The following is a 14,032-nucleotide window of genomic DNA, read 5'->3' on the forward strand; positions in this document are numbered from 1 at the left end:
TTAAATTTTTGAAGTTAGGAATATTATTCCAGAAAAATGTTGCTTAATATTTCTGAAGGGTCTTTTGTGAAGCAGTTTCCATTTATGGGCTATGTCATGGAGATGGGAAGCAAAGTATATGCACATCCTCTCAAAACACATATCTACATCAAGTTTACTATAGAACACACCAGGCATGGAGCTGGGGGAAGGAGTGCCTAGAGCGGGGTGTGTGTGCCATGTGCATGCTGGAGTCAGGTGCTATTGGCCCAAAGGGTGGTCGTTGCTATGCTGCCATGTGCTCGCCTGTCCCCTGGCCTCACACACAACCGCTGTAGGCACAACGAAGAAGGCCAGGCAGCTACACTCTGGGCTGTGGTGCGTGCACCAGCCAGGCCACAGGCGGGCAGCTGCGCCCATACAGCAGTGGCAGCATTCCTCTTCTCCATGCCCGCGCTGGTGTCCCCTCCTTGAACCTGGGGTGCTTGGCCACTCAGCCCCCCCCCCAAAGATCCAGCCCTGGAACATACCTTCCTTTTAATTGGACCCCAACAGGCATGGTACCTAAAGTCTGCAAGCCTAGTGTGATGGGCCACAGCTCACTTCAGTGTGATGGGCTACAGCTCACTTCAGACCACTACACATACTGAACAACTGATGCCCAACATACTCCACAAGGGTGAGTTGTGATCTTTTCTTGTTTCTGTTTCCCACCCTAATCTATACATATTATGACAAGGCAGGAAACTACATTAACAGTACCTCCTCTTCTCTCTCCTATATGGTGCTGTTCTGGCTCAGGGGAATAATTTCCAGGGTTTTCTTCTTTCTTGGAATTTAACACACTCTGTAAAGTAATGCTAACTTCATTGCTTTTTCTTCCACCTGTATACAGTGACTACAACTGGTGGAGCTGCCCATCTTTGCTTTCGTCTGAGCCCCATTAAGGTCAGGTTTCCCCCCTCTTAAAGAATGACCACTAGACATCGATATACAACTCCATTAAAAAGCTACTGCAAAGGCTAGCTTCTAGTTCAGTTTACCCAAACCTATATATACAATTAATGTGTTCAAGGTCTGACATGTGAAAAAGCCACCTTTGGGGTTGTTCAGCAGCAGAAAGGTTGAGAACCTCTGGCCCAGGCTAAGAAACACAACAGATGTAGTCTCATGAATGCTAATTAACATGAAAAACACAAAACCTGAAACCCCAGCATAGCTACATTACCATCAAATAAATGTGAAAGTTCTAATGGACAAGAACAAATGATTATTTTTGCTTCACTAGTCTAACTTTTCCAAGTACAGAATGAATTACAGCTCCTAAAAAAAGTTGAAATTTCTTCTGTTAGTGAGAGTCATGTGTGCGTAAAGTGCCGTCAAGTCGCAGCCAACTTATGGTGACCCCTTTTTTGGGGTTACTGATACACATTTTCAAATTATGATCAAGATGCCTGTTGAAACAAGTCACAAAATATTCTGTTTCATTCAGTTCTGGCAAGGGATGGTGGGTCCAACACAGATCGTGCAGTTGATCAGCACAGTCAGAATTACTGAACCAGGTTTCTATGCTTTTCTTCAGCACCGCTTTCTGCATTTCCTTCAGCACTCAGTCTTTCAAACCTGTAGTGCAGAATGCTACAGTCAAGGCCACCTTACTTTGCATGCAAGGAAACTGGACTGGTACGAATTGCTGCCCTGACGTGGATAGTCTGATCTGATAAGCCCTGCTCAGTATTTGGATGAGAGACCACCAAGGAATACCACGGTCGCTATGCAGAGGAAGGCTATGGCAAACCACCTCTGAACATCTCTTGCCTTGAAAGCTCTATGGGGTCACCATACGTTCGCTGTGACTTGACAGCAAAAGAAAAAAGAAAAGAGAATTGCTACTTCACATTCAGAAGATCCCAATTTAAGTTTTAAGAAAAATGTGCTTTGTTTATTTGCAAAAGGTTCAAGTACAGGGCATAACATAAAAATATCTACTAATTCAAGTCAAAAGAAAAATAGCCTTCTCTTTTAAAAATGTTCTATGCCACTTACTACCAAAGAGACAAGCTACTCTAACAGAAAAACAGATAAGTTGTTGCTGAACTTGAAGCTTTTGTAGTAAAGCCGACAAAAACTGTATTTACATACAGTTCTCCACCAGTCATTGCTTCTTTGGATTACAGTCATAGCCATTCAAATATGTTGACTCCTAACAAAATAGGGCCTTTAAACTATACCTGGGCTTATTGCTAACTAAACAGCTTAGTACTAGATACTGTACACTTGAATGAAACTTAATTTTACATAACACATTTAAAACTGGAATGCCAGAATGTTCCTATGATTCTTCTTTTTCTTTTTGCTATGCATACAAGCTAGAGCCAGCGTGGTGTAGTAAAGAGCAGCAGACTCTAATCTGGAGAACCAGGTTTGAGAATCCCCACTCCTCCACATGAAGCCTGCTAGGTGACCTTGGGCCAATCACAGTTCTCTCAGAACTCTCTCAGCCCGTGCGGAGGCAGACAATGGCAAACCACCTCTAAACATCTCTTGCTTTGAAAGCCCCAGGGTTGCTATAAGCCAGCTGTGACTTGACAGCACTTTCCACCACCATGCAAAAAGTAAAGCCATGCATCTGACATACTCAAGACCATCTGAAGAAGATACCTCTTGCTGGCTGGGCAGATAAGTGCCTGAATATGCCTAGGGCAAAAGACCTGTTGTAATAATATCTTTTGCCTCCAGAGCTGTAGTAAAGGAAAGATTCCACCCATTTCTTCTCACAAAGAAGTCAACAAATGAACCAAAGCATCCCATCTATTTGAATGCAATTCTCCCTCGCTTGAGGGCCACTTCCCCCTGCCCCATTTCCATAGAACAAGCCTGGTATCTGCTTTTTCAACAAGCATCAACGTGAACATACTTAAGACAACAGAACCCAGGAAATAGGGCTTCAAATCATCTCAGTGAACCACAAATACTGATTTTGCCACATCTGTGCATTTATTACAGTGCATTAAAAACTGCGTAAATTCTCAAAAGGGACCCATCCATGCACTGCAGAGGTTGTGCAGACAGTGCCTATACAGTTTTAGCTACTCAGAAGTCAAAGCAACCAGTCAGTTCCAAACAAAACCAATTTTAGTCAAAAACTAATTATATGGCTGCCCACTGGAAGTTTAGCACACCAAATATATTCTCTTCAATCTATATGCAGAACATATAATTAGGAAAACTGGATTAGATTTAGATGAAGGTGGAGTGAAAATTGGAAGGAGGAACATTAATAATTTGAGATATGCCGATGACACTACATTATTGGCACAAAATAGTGAAGATTTGAAATGACTACTGCTAAAGTTAAAAGAGAAAGTGCCAAAGCAGGAATACAGCTGAACATCAAGAAAACAAAAGTAATGACTACAGGAGAATTACACAACTTTAAGGTTGACAATGAAGAAATTGTAATTGTTGAAGACTTTCTATTCCTTGGCTCCACCATCAACCAAAAGGGAGACTGCAGCCAAGAAATCAGAAGGAGATTGAGACTAGGAAGGGCAGCCATGAAGGAGCTAGAAAAGATTTTGAAGTGTAAGGATGTGTCACTGGCCACCAAGACTAGATTAATTCATGCCATCGTATTTCCTATTACTATGTATGGGTGTGAAAGCTGGACAGTGAAGAAAGCTGATAGGAAGAAAACAGATTCCTTTGAAATGTGGTGTTACGGATACCGTGGACTGCCAAAAAAACAAATCAGTGGGTTATAGATCAAATCAAGCCTGAACTGACCCTAGAAGCTAAAATAACTAAACTGCGGCTATCATATTTTGGTCACATCATGAGACGACAAGAGTCACTGGAAAAGACAGTCATGCTAGGAAAAGTTGAGGGCAACAGGAAAAGAGGAAGACCCAACAAGAGATGGATTGACTCAATAAAGGAAGCCAAAGCCCTCAATTTGCAAGATCTGAACAAGGCTGTCAAAGATAGGACATTTTGGAGGACTTTCATTCATAGGGTCGCCATGAGTCGGAAGCGACTTGACGGCACTTAACACACAATACAGGTTGAGTATTTCTTACCCGGACTGCTTGGGACCATATTTTGGATCTTTCTGTATTTTGGAATTTTTGCATATACATGAGATACCTTTGGGATGGGACCCAAGTCTGAACATGAAATTCATTTATGTTTTATATATACTTTATACACATAGGCTGAACATAATTTTAAACAACATTTTAAATAATGTTGTGTACATTGAACCATCAATGGCGCTGCTGAGGGCCTGTGAGTAATGCCTGCATGCTGGTTCAAAACATCCAGTTTTTGGATAGAGATATCCGGATAAGGGATAGTCAACCTGTATATTAATTCACTGCACCCTAAAAAATCTTCAAAAAGTCAAAGTAAGCTGAATCTCAACTAATATGTTATCAGCTTGATCACCCAATTCACCAAAATCATCTTGTGGCATCACCACCACAAAAACAGAGCATGAGAGTAGGCCTCTTCTTAATATGACAGGACCTAACTTGAAATTGGGACTCACTTGAGCAAGGGGAAATGTTAAGTGTGTGAAATGTATTTCATGGTAACCTGGAAACTGCAACTGGTTCAAAATGTGGCAGCCCAGGTATTGTCAGGAGCTAGCAGATAGGGACATATCTCACCCATCTTTAAACTGCTACATTGGCTGCCAGTTTGTTTCCAGGTTCAATTCAAGGCACTAATTATGACCTTTAAAAGAAGTCCTTCACTACCCAGGACAGACAGGACATTCTCTTCCCATATGCCCTTGCATGGCAACTGTGATTGGTTATTCCTTAGTTTAAGGAGGTTCACCTAGCATCGACCAGAGTTATGTACATTTTCAAAAATATTTCTAATCCTATGGAACAGACCCCCTGAGAAGGAGAGGGGAGTGTTCTCTGTGGAAATTTTTAGGAGGCCTTCAAGGCTATTTTATTTGCTAGGGCTTTTAATGGAGTATAAGGCTGCAGCCATTGGAGGTGGTGATATTGAGGGGTTTTTTTTACAGTATCTTATATGTTTTAAATTTGATTTTACCATCCACCTTCAGCAAAGGAGGAAAGACGGGCATAAATTAATAAACCTTCCAAACACACACACAAGGTATTTACCAGAATACAGATAATTTTATTAGCCATCCACACTCATATACCTGTCACAAGACAATTCTGGGGGCAGATCTACCTGTCAGGAAGCAATTCTCCCCCCATGCAGATGAGCTGGCATACTGCAAACTGCACACTTGTGCTAGGTTCAACATTTACCAAATTTTAACACATCCATTAGACTTTCACAGGCTTAAAGCAAAATATTTTCAACAAGCCACACATTCTTCAACATACTACATGTTTCTAGGCAGCAATAGTACTGAGCAACTGATGAACTGGAAACATTAAAAATTACAAAATAAAAAGTACATACAAAACATTTTAATAGACCTGAGCCAAATATAGTACTCCTTAAACATGCTGTGCCTTTAAGTTTTTAGCAGGAAGTAAGGCTCCTGACCTGGATGGTCCAGGCTAGCCTGATCTCGTTACATCTCAGAAGCTAAGCAGGGTTGGCCCTGGTTAGTATTTGGATGGGAGACCACCAAGGAATACCAGGGTTGCTATGCAGAGAAAGGCACTGACAAACCACCTCTGTTAGTCTCTTCCATGAAAACCCCAAAAAGGGGTCGCCATGGGTCGGCTGCGACTTGACCGCACTTTACACACACACACACACGGCTTCTTAGAATACAGTTTTGTCATCTCTACCAGATACCACCATAATTGTATCAACTATCCAGGACTACTCTAAGGAAAACAAGATTATCTCTCAAGATTTTTTGTAACAGGGAGTGCAGCAAGCTTGCAAAAAAAAAAAAAAAGATTAATATACAGGTTCAATAAAATCTTAGTATCAACTTCTCCTTTACCATCTTCTATGCACCAGATTAAGTGGTTTAGGAAAATTATTTCAAAGTGATTTATCAGATATACTGCTTTGTAAGTAAGTGCAGGCTGTGATACAGAAGGGTGAACACTAAAACATTTTCTTCCCCAAATGATATTTTTAATAGTTAAAGCACTTCAAAAGCTAGAGACTTAATGTGCAAAGCTGAAAGAACTGCAGCATGTGCATGGATACTTCTGGACCACATATGCGATTAAAAATTTCATTACCCTTATCAGAGCATTCAACTCTATCACCATTACAGGTGTAAATTACCATGAAGCTACTGTGCCATTCAATTCCAGGTGAACAAACAGCATTAAACAAAAGCAAGTACCCAAGGGAAAGTTAACAGCTTAAGTAAGTAGTACAAATATGAAACAAGAGATAGTAGCTTATATAAAAACATTTCCTGAACAAGCTTGCCCCTATAACCTTTTTTTAGGATCTAGAAAGTCCTGGTTTTCTGAAGTAATGAGATTTGATACCCTGGCAGGAATCAGGTTGAAAAGGTGAAGGGAGAATGTTAGACTCTCAGTGAATGCCACAGACGCAGATATTCACTATCAGTATATTGACAACTTATATAGATACCCCTGTAAAGGTCATATTCTAGACATCTGATTGATCCAGTCTGAATGGGCAATGCTAGGTGTCTGCTTATGTCTATCTATAGCAGGAGCAACATCAACAGATCTACGCACCAATCAACAATTGTAACCACTTGTAACAGCAAGGGCACTGAACACAATAACCACTACTCTGTGATTAAGCTAGTTATTTATGGAGGATACTTTCTGCATCCACACCTGTGAACACTTTCCCACAAGGCACTGAGGTAAACACTACTCCTAATCACTACTCCTAATCTAAAGAGTATCAGATACACACAAACCTATTAAACAGATTTAATATTCATGTCCTGCAAGTGCAAGAACACCATTTGCCTTCTCCTATTGTCCCCCCCCCCAAAAAAAAATTCACATGGACCCTGCATTCTGCCATTTCCATCTTTCTTTCCTTCTGGTGGTGAGCCAGCATGGTGTAGTGGTTAAGAGCGGTGAACTCTAATCTGGAGAACCAGGTTTGATTCCCCACTCCCCACATGCTTTTAGAGTATTAAGGCTAGGTGCAGAGAGCAGCTGGAGAGGAAGTGAAGGAATGACTTGAGGGCACAGGCACGTCAAAAATCCCTCTGTCAGGGCACTGCACCATAGGCTCCCACCGCCTGTGCCCAGTCTGCATGTAGGTCAGCCAATGGCCATCTGTACTCAAGGGTCTGTGCCTGAACAGGTGGTAAGAAAAGTGGCAACATTTTAATACTGGATTGTCCCAGAAACTTGTGCACCTTATGTGAGAGCCAGCGTGATGTAGTGGTTAAGAGCGGCAGACTCTAATCTGGTGAACCGGGTTTGTTTCCCCACTCTTCCACACGAAGGCTGCTGGGTGAACTTTGGGCTACTCACAGTTCTCTCAGAACTCTCTCATCCCCACCTACCTCACAAGGTGCATGTTGTGTGGGGGGAGGGAAGGCGATTCTAAGCTGCTTTGATATTCCTTACAGTAGAGAAACGTAGGGTCTAAACTTCAACTCTTCTTCATCTGGTTCCCAGACTCTTATTTCCAAACCATCCTAGTTCAGATGTGTTTCCAATGTACATATCTAGTCAAGTATGTGTGTGTTAAGTACTATCAACTCGCTTCTGACTTACAGCAACCCTACGAATTAATGCCCTCTCATCATAGGATTTTAGAGGTTGGTCAGAAGTGGTTTATCATTGCCATCTTCTGCGGAAATGAAAGTACACCATGACCTAGGAAACTTACTAAGTTTAAGGTAACATCAGAGCATGCTCTACCGTGTTCTTATGTTCAAAGACAACCACAGCATTTAACTAAATATATCTGAAAGGAGCAATGTTTCATTGTAAAATTTTACTGTATGGATATGGGCTTACACAGAGATATTTACAGTGGTTTAACACACAAGCTCCTGCTAGTAAATTACAACCCCCTAAATTATAATTTCTCTTTGCTGCATGTCCCAGATATCTTTGGGCACAGACCAATAAATAGCCACTCACCTGCTCATCAGGTAAAAAAAAAACTTTTGTAACTGAACAGAGATGGGGTTTTGTTGTTTAAGCAATCAATACACACAAATTGATACAGTATGTATGCGTATATATATATATATACACACACACACACACACACACACACACACACAGAGATGGGCTGGTAAACATTTTTTGAAAGCTAGTACGGTAATTTGTTGCAATATACAAAAGTGTTTAATCATGAACAAAACATATGCTGATATTTAAATTACCTATGCAAATACGTAGTATCTCTTCCTCTGCTATGAGATGAAGCAGCAACTGATGCAGTTTCTGGCACACACTCTTGCAGCAGTTAATAATGTCATTCATAATACTTTACAACCAGCAATTTTAGAAATAGGTAACCACATGGCACTCATTTGTTCTGCTACAACTTTGTGAAAACACAAGCTAATAATCTGTGTCACAGCAAATAAGAATGTAGTTTTTAAATGTGCATTTTATAATCAGATTGCCCAGATCAGAACATTTCCAAATGAAAAACAAATGACATGTTGACCCTTCATTCTAACACAACAATTTTGGTGGTTCAAGCACTGTAAATGTGCAGGCCAAAGCATCTGCATTTTGACACACCTAGGGCAACAAACTAATTGTTTACCTACCTGTAAAAATCCCTCAGCTGTGAATATTAACTAGTATGACTGACTTGTATGAAATGTCATTTGCATGCATTATACAAATCGGATTCGCTTTAAAACCAGCTTCGTTTAAAACGGCTGGCTTTGCAACGCGCGAGGACGAGACTTTTGGCAAAACAAAACCAACTCCTTGAGCACTAAAGCCAGTGTGGTTGAGGTATCAGAAGAAGTGAGCTGTGGCTCACGAAAGCTCATACCCTGCCGGAAAATATTCTTGGTAGTCTTTAAGGCGCTACCGGACTCTTGCTCTTTTCTACTACTGCAGACAGACTAACAGAGCTGTGGCTCACGAAAGCTCATACCCTGCCAGAAAATATTGTTGTTAGTCTTGAAGGTGCTACTGGACTCTTGCCCTTTTCTACCAGTGTGGTTGCGTAGCCTGTCGGACTTGGCTCTGGTGGATTTCTGTGCCCACCTTCGCCTTCAACTTGCCTGGGTGGGCTGAGGCGAACGACTCCACCGGCCTCAGCTTCCTACCCAGAGCAACGACCTTCCCCGGGCGGTTAAGAGGGCAGATCTGGAAAGCGGACCCTCAAGCCCCTTGCCCATTTAAAGAAAGGAAGACGCCTACAAAGGCAAACGCAGCCCCCCCCCCCCCAACCCTCCCAGGTACTAAAACGTTTTCCCACCCGAAACCCAATCCAATGTGCTCCATGCAGGAGGCACCAAAACCAGGCCGTGCAGGACCCGCGGGGCCTGAGACGCTGCACCGACGGCCTTGCCTGGGATCCTCCAGCGGGAGTCCGTGAGCCCCGCCGCCCGAAGGAAGCGCCCCCCTCACAGGCGTCCCGCCACCGCCTGTCTCCCCTCCCCTCCCCTCCCCCCAACACTCACCGATGAGACGCCGCACCTCCTCCTGGCTCATGTAGACGCTCAGGCCGGGCCCGGCGGCGGGAAGGGGAGCCCCAGAGGGCCCCGCGCTCGGCCCCCTCAGGCCTGCGGCGGCCAGCGGCAGGACGGAGAGCAGCGCGAGGAGCAGGCGGCGGCCGTGCCGGGGCAGCCGCGTCCCGGCGGCATCGCGGCTTCCGCTCCCCCGGCCGCCCAGCACCATCGCTCGCTGCCGGCTCCCCCGCTGGGGAGGGGACGCGGCCCTCCCGAGCCCTCGGCGGCCGCTCGTGCTCCGGCCGCGCGCGCTCGGGCCGGGATCATGGAACGGGCCCGCCGCGCGCTCCCTCGCGCGCTCCCGCCCAGAAGCGAGCGAGGCCGAAGCGCGCCGACTGGGACGGGCCCCGCCTCGCCTGGCCTTCCCCCGCGCGTCGGACGTGCGCGCGCATCCGCCCTCCTTGTCCCGCGCTTGCGCAGAGGGGCCCAACGTGAGCTTGCCCCGCTTTGCCGAACGGGACAGATTCCCTCCGTGCTGGGAGACGTCATGTTGCCCCGCCCATTTCACAAGTGGCCCTGTTTGTGGCCTCTTCTCTCCAGTTTTGCGTGGCTGGGAAAGAGCGCGGTCGTCCCGTTTTGCAGCTGGTTCTGAAAATCTTACACAGTTCTTTTACATTGCAATTGTTAAAAGGAAGCGTGATGCTGCTTTTATTTCATTTTCCAGTTCTGGAATCTGCTGTACGAATCAGTGAGAAAATTGGGCTATAAATGAAGCGAGTAAATAAAGAAGCCAACAAGGGCCTTACACAATTCTGAAAAGAGACAGGCAGATGCTGGGAATGACGTTTGGAAGTCTATTTTCTTTTGGTAGACTACTATTAGGCATCTCACTGTGTCTGTTTGAAGACATTACAAAAAGACTGTAACCAAACACTGCAAATTTGCAAGGCATGGTACACCAGGAGATGTGAGTGATAATGCCCCTCCAGAGACCACAGAACGTTTGCAAAAGAATGGGACTTTGTTCCCACTCCATGTGACACAAGCTGGAGTCTCAAGGGAAAACAAGTAACATGGTTGCTGTGTAATATGTCAGTAAGATTTGCCTGAATACAAGAGGCTGCAAGCCTATTGGACAGTAATATTTTTGTTAAAAGGTGAAGGCATAATGATGGTGGGAACAAATGTGTTACATATGGATGCATGGAGAGAATAATTTGGGGGGAACTCTAGGAGAATTTGGAGAAGGCACTGGCGAACCACCCCGTAAACAAAGTCTGCCTAGAAAATGTCGAGATGTGACGTCACCCCATGGGTCAGGAACGACCCGGTGCTTGCACAGGGGACCTTTACCTTTTACCTAGGAGAATTAAAATCATCAGCTGTAGTGAGAGTTGCACAAGTTAATTAAAGTTTGTTCCACAATATACAGTGATGTGTAAGCAGAGTTACAGCTTTCTAAACCCATTGAAAGTCAATGGGCTTAGAAGGGGTGTAATTCTGCTTAGGGTGGTACTATCAGCAATCATAACCCATTCTACTCAAAAATAAGTATTCAATGGGGCTTATACCCAGCAAGGTGCTTTTAGGATTACAGCTTCAGTCTCATATGACATTCTTTGCAAAGTTTACAGTAACAAGAAGAAGAAGAGTTGGTTTTTATACCCTGCTTTTCTCTACCGTAAGGAGTCTCAAAGCAGCTTACAATCGCCTTCCTCCCCCCCCCCCACACAGCCGGCACCTTGTGAGGTAGGTGGGGCTGAGAGAGTTCTGAGAGAACTATGACTGGCCCAAGGACACCCAGAGGCTTCATGTGGAGGAGCAGTGAATCAAACCCACTTCTCCAGATTAGCTCTTAACCACTACCCCACTCTGCCTCAACTTTCGCTTGTTGCATTTACATCTTGTTCTTCCATCATAGAACTTGGCAGTATACATAGGTTGCCAGGAGGTATCCTATCCAAGCATTTGCCCAACCTCAACCTAGTTTCAGGTGGGTAGCCATGTTGGGCTGCAGGAAAAGAGCAAGATTCAAGTTTGGAACACCTTAAAGACCAGCAATATTTCCGTCATCAAATACATGATGTAGGGAGTTTTGTCTCTCAAAAGCTTATACCCTGGAAAGCTTGTTGGTCTTTAAGGTGCTACTGGACTCAAACGTTGCTCTTCAATCACTTCCTACTTAGCTTTAGCAGAGTGGGTAATTCATAATCTGTTCAATGATACCCTGGACCATGATTTTTTGATATGTTCTACTTCTGGGAAGTTTGCAGGGAAAAGACTAATTGATTTCCTTTTCCAAGGTCTGGAAGGAATCCAAAGTGCCTCAACTGTGTCTTCTAAAATTATAAGACAGGGGTCCTCAAACTACGGCCCGGGGGCCGGATCCGGCCCCCGGAGGGCTTTTGTCCGGCCCACGGACCAAGAAAGCCAGTCCCCCCTTGCCCCCCTTCCCAGAGCTTTTCTGGGCTTCCTGGCCGCATGCGCCCAGCCGGAAGCCTCCCTTCCGCCCCAGTTGCCCCCTTCCCTTCTCCCTCTCCAGCCCAAAACCCCCTTTCCTGGGCAAGCGGGGCGTCTTGCCGCCTTGTGCGCCACCCAGTCGCCCCCTTCGCCCTCTCCCTCCCACCCTCCCCGGCCCAAAACCCCGTTTCCTGGGCACACAAGGCGTCTTGCCGCCTCACACGCTACCCAATCGCCCCCTTCACCCTCTCCCTCCCAGGGCCAAAACCCACTTTCCTGGGCCCGGTCGCCCCCTTCTCTTCCGCAGCACACCCCACCAGGAGACTTCACCCATTGCCTAGCTTTGTGGCTGCCTGGGCCTGGCCTCCTCGAGCTCCATGCAGTTGCGCCTGGTCCTTCGGGCCCTCCACGATGCAGCCCAACGTGGCCCTGGCGTTCCTAGTCAGGCAGCGTTCTCTCTCTCCTCCCGGGGCTATCCTTGTTACCTGGAGGTAATTGTAGGGGGCCCCTTGGGGGGGGGGGCTGGGCATACCTCCAGGGAGAAGAAGAAAAAGACTAGTAGCCATTTATGCACAGGAGGTTTTGCCTTGGATTTGCCGCTCTCCAGATGCACATTTTCCCCATCCGAATTCTCAGAACTAAGCTCCCCCCACCCCCGGGCAGAGTTTGGAGAATTCGGATGGGGAAAATGTGCATCTGGAGAGCGGCAAATCCAAGGCAAAACCTCCCGTGCATAAATGGCCTTGGTTTTTATATGCCGACTTTCTCTACCACTAAAGGGAGACTCAAATTGCCTTACAAGCCCCTTCCCATACCCTCCCACAACAGACGCCCTGTGAGGCAGGTGGGGCTGAGAGAGCTCTAACAGAGCTGTAACTTGCCCAAGGTCAGCCAGCTGGCTTTGTGTGTAGGGGTGGGGAAACCAACCAGGTTCACCAGATTAGCCTCCGCTGCTCATGTGGAGGAGTGGGGAATCAACCCAGGTTCTCTAGATCAGAGTCCACCGCTCCAAACCACCGCTCTTAACCACTACATTTGTAAGGCACAGGCACTTGCCGGGGACTCCAGCCTCTTTATTCCCCATTAACTCGCCTCTGTGCGTGCGTGCGGAGAGGGCAAGGGAGGCCGGGGCAGGGGTAAGGCCTTGTCTGCCGAGGGAAGGCCGAGCCCCAGAGCGAAGAGGGAAGGTCCGGGCTCTGGAGGAGGATGCTTTTCAGGAGAGCCCCCTAGCGCCTCCTCCCCCGCACACGCGGGGAATTTATTCATATTTTTTTCAAACTATAGCCCGGCCCCCAACAGTGTTTGAGGGACAGTGCACTGGCCCCCTGTTTAAAAAGTTTGAGGACCCCTGTTATAAGATGACTAGGGTTGCCAACCTCCAGGTACTAGCTGGAGATCTCCTGCTATTACAACTGATCTCCAGCCGATAGAAATCAGCTCACCTGGAGAAAATGGCTGCTGTGGCAATTGGACTCTGTGGCATTGAAGTCCCTCCCCAAACCCCGCCCACCAGTGAAGAGGGACCTGGCAACCCTAAAGATGACCCATATTTCATGATGCAGCATGATGGACTTGTAGAATATGATGGATTTGACTTATTAGAGGTTGTGAAGATTTAAATTGTCTCTGAAGTCTGAAAATTGGTTATGGGGTCAGAGTCATCAGAGAAGCCATCAAGCAACTTTCCCCATGATTTCTATCTCTGATTCAGACCTCTACTCTTTAACAATTCCAGACTGGAGCTTTATTTTTTTGAATTCAGCTTAGCCCCGAAGGAGGAGGCAGTAAGCCAGGATCAGAAGAATGGGGGAAGAATGAAAACTTAATGGGGCAGGGACTTTGTAAGTTTAAGGGATGGGACTTTGATGACCCAAATTGTTTACTCCTTAACACAAACCTTATTTTATTACTGCTTTATTACATCATGGTGTAGTGGTTAAGAGCGGTGTACTCTAATCTGGAGAACCGGGTTGGTTTCCCCACTCCTGCACATGGTGACCTTGGGATAGTCACAGCTCTCTTAGAGCTCTCTTAGCCTTA

The 14,032-nt window shown here is 45.7% G+C and overlaps 1 protein-coding gene across 2 annotated transcripts in view; it reads right to left on the bottom strand.

Moving 5' to 3' along the window:
- Positions 1-9,761, bottom strand: part of RYK (receptor like tyrosine kinase) — a 44,251-nt gene extending 34,490 nt beyond the window's left edge. For both annotated transcript variants that reach the window (XM_056849304.1, XM_056849303.1), the window contains exon 1: positions 9,545-9,761. In XM_056849304.1, the coding sequence (XP_056705282.1) occupies positions 9,545-9,761 (217 nt within the window). The remainder of the gene's footprint in view (positions 1-9,544) is intronic.
- Positions 9,762-14,032: the final 4,271 nt, after the last annotated feature.

The sequence above is a fragment of the Euleptes europaea genome, chromosome 5 (assembly GCF_029931775.1).
Source record: "Euleptes europaea isolate rEulEur1 chromosome 5, rEulEur1.hap1, whole genome shotgun sequence".
Lineage (NCBI taxonomy): Eukaryota > Metazoa > Chordata > Lepidosauria > Squamata > Sphaerodactylidae > Euleptes > Euleptes europaea.